At 65.7% G+C, this 2009-nt stretch overlaps 1 protein-coding gene across 1 annotated transcript; it reads right to left on the minus strand.

The window, feature by feature from the left end:
* Positions 1-73: 73 nt before the first annotated feature.
* Positions 74-1979, minus strand: MIEN1 (migration and invasion enhancer 1; the record flags this gene model as incomplete). The annotated part of the gene is made up of 3 exons (XM_026072941.1): positions 74-842; positions 1302-1378; positions 1862-1979. Coding segments are annotated over 3 exons (279 nt in total), but the record flags the coding sequence as incomplete, so codon positions are not given.
* Between the last annotated feature and the right edge of the window lie 30 nt (positions 1980-2009).

Below are 2009 nucleotides of genomic sequence, written 5' to 3' on the forward strand. Positions count from 1 at the left end.
GCTCTGGGGCCAGAGCCAAGCAGGGGTTCCCATGCCCAGGCCSGGCAGCCAGGCCCTGCTGCCTTCACACCAGTTTAAACAGTGACAGGAGGGACTTACTTTAATCATTAACGAATTGTGCCAAAGTTTACGGAAAGTGTTTTTCCTCTGCATTAACCTCCTGGAAGGTCTGAACCTGCAGAGTCCCCTGCGTACGCCGGGCTTGGCTCCCCCGAGGGCTGGGCAGAGCGCTCACGGGCCCCGCGGCGCGGGGGGCACCCGAGGGTTTGTTGAACTCCCCCAAAACTCCAGCAGTTGCGGGAGGAAAGTCTCTATGCCCACCCTGCCGGGCACTCGAAGGAGCCCAAGCCCGGAGAGAGGAAAGGGGACGGCGAAGGCAGGCAGGGAAGCGCTCTCCCTGCCCCGGGGGAGCCGAGCAGTACCATGGTTACACCCGTCAGCGGGCCAGGACTGGGGGGGGACGTGCCACCCCGGGGCTGCGCCGGGTTACAGCCACGCGGCCGCCTCAGCTGCCCCYGGCGCCTCCAGCAGCCTGGATCCAGCGCCAGCAAGAGCCGGGATCTTGGCTGCCGCGGCGGCCACACCGGGCAGTGGCCTTCCCCGGGAGGCTCCTCACGTGCCTGCGTCCCCCCGACGTCCCCGGCCGTGCAGGGAGCTAACGGAGGCGGAGAGGAGCGAAGCACGGGGGTGCCGAGGGGGGCACGGGCTGGCCGGCAGGCGCCGGGAGATCCCGGCTCAGCACAGGGACGCAGCCAGGGCTACAGGATGACGCACGGCGGGCGGCTGTTGGTGATTTTCTCGAGCGGTTCCCCATTCCTCGCTCTGCGAATCGCTTCGATCAGCTGAGGAGACAGAGGGGAAGGGGTGGCGCTCAGCGGCCAGCCTGCGTCGCGGACGGGCGCTTCGCGGGGGGGACGCACCGGTCGGCAGCACTCAAACGTAACAAGGGTGAAGGTGAGACAGCGCCCTGGGCCCGAAACATGGCCGACACCTAACAGCCGGGCTGAAGGGACAGGAGAGGAGCCCCAGGAACCTTCCCCGCTTCCCCTGCGYGAGCAGCAGCTCGGGCTCACGCTCGGAGTGGCCGCTGCCGGGGGAGGCAGGTGGGATTGAAGCGTGGCGGGGCCGCGAGGCTTCCCCACCCTCCRAGCTCTGCAGAACTCGCGGGTGATGAAACGGAGACACTGAGAAGCCTCAGAGGGAAAAACCRGTCACGGGAGACCTTGCTGCAGAAACCAGCCTCCCTCTAGGGCCCGTCGAACCCGGCTGACGCAAGGACCTCGCTGGGCCCCGGTACTTACATCCTTCTCGTAGGGAAAGCCTCCGTTCTCCAGCTTGGAGAAGACCAGCTGCCCATTGATTTCAATCTCAAAGGCACCTTAAAAATACGCAGAGCGGAGCCGTAAGCCGCGCTGCTGCCCTGCACCATGCCGTTAAACCCCAGACCAGTCCCGCAATCATTCCTGTCGCAGCAACGAGCGTCTGAGAGGCAGAAACACGGCGGCTGGGTCCAGGTTATTTCCAGACCCGCCAGAACGTGCCCTGTGAAGCACGACTGGGCCAGCGGGCACACAGAGCAGGGGCAGCAGCCCCCAGAGAGATGTGGTGGCTTCTGCCCTGCTCCTGGCGGACCCACAGGCTCCCGAAAGCCTCTGCGTCCCCAAAGACGCCGGTGAGGGGCAGGGACAGCCCCTGCGACATGCACCTATCACGCAAGCGATGCACAAACTGCCCYAGGAGCCTTGATGCACGGCCCAAAATCACGGTCTCATCTTCACCGCGAGCTTTAAACCCGTTCAGCCCCTCCACTCTCCCCGCACGTTACCGGGGAACGGGGCTGAGAGACCCCAGACCGCCTTACCTGTGCCCCCGAGCCGGGACTCGATCTCAATGTCGGGGTACTCCTCCTTCACCGCGCTCGCCAGCTCCTGGTACGTGGGCTCGAAGCCGCAGGGCTCGCTGGGCACAGGGGGAGAAGCAGGTCAGGAACGGGGGCAAGGTAACAGGGG

Source organism: Apteryx rowi, unplaced genomic scaffold, assembly GCF_003343035.1.
Source record: "Apteryx rowi isolate R43461 unplaced genomic scaffold, aptRow1 scaffold_354, whole genome shotgun sequence".
Taxonomy (NCBI): domain Eukaryota; kingdom Metazoa; phylum Chordata; class Aves; order Apterygiformes; family Apterygidae; genus Apteryx; species Apteryx rowi.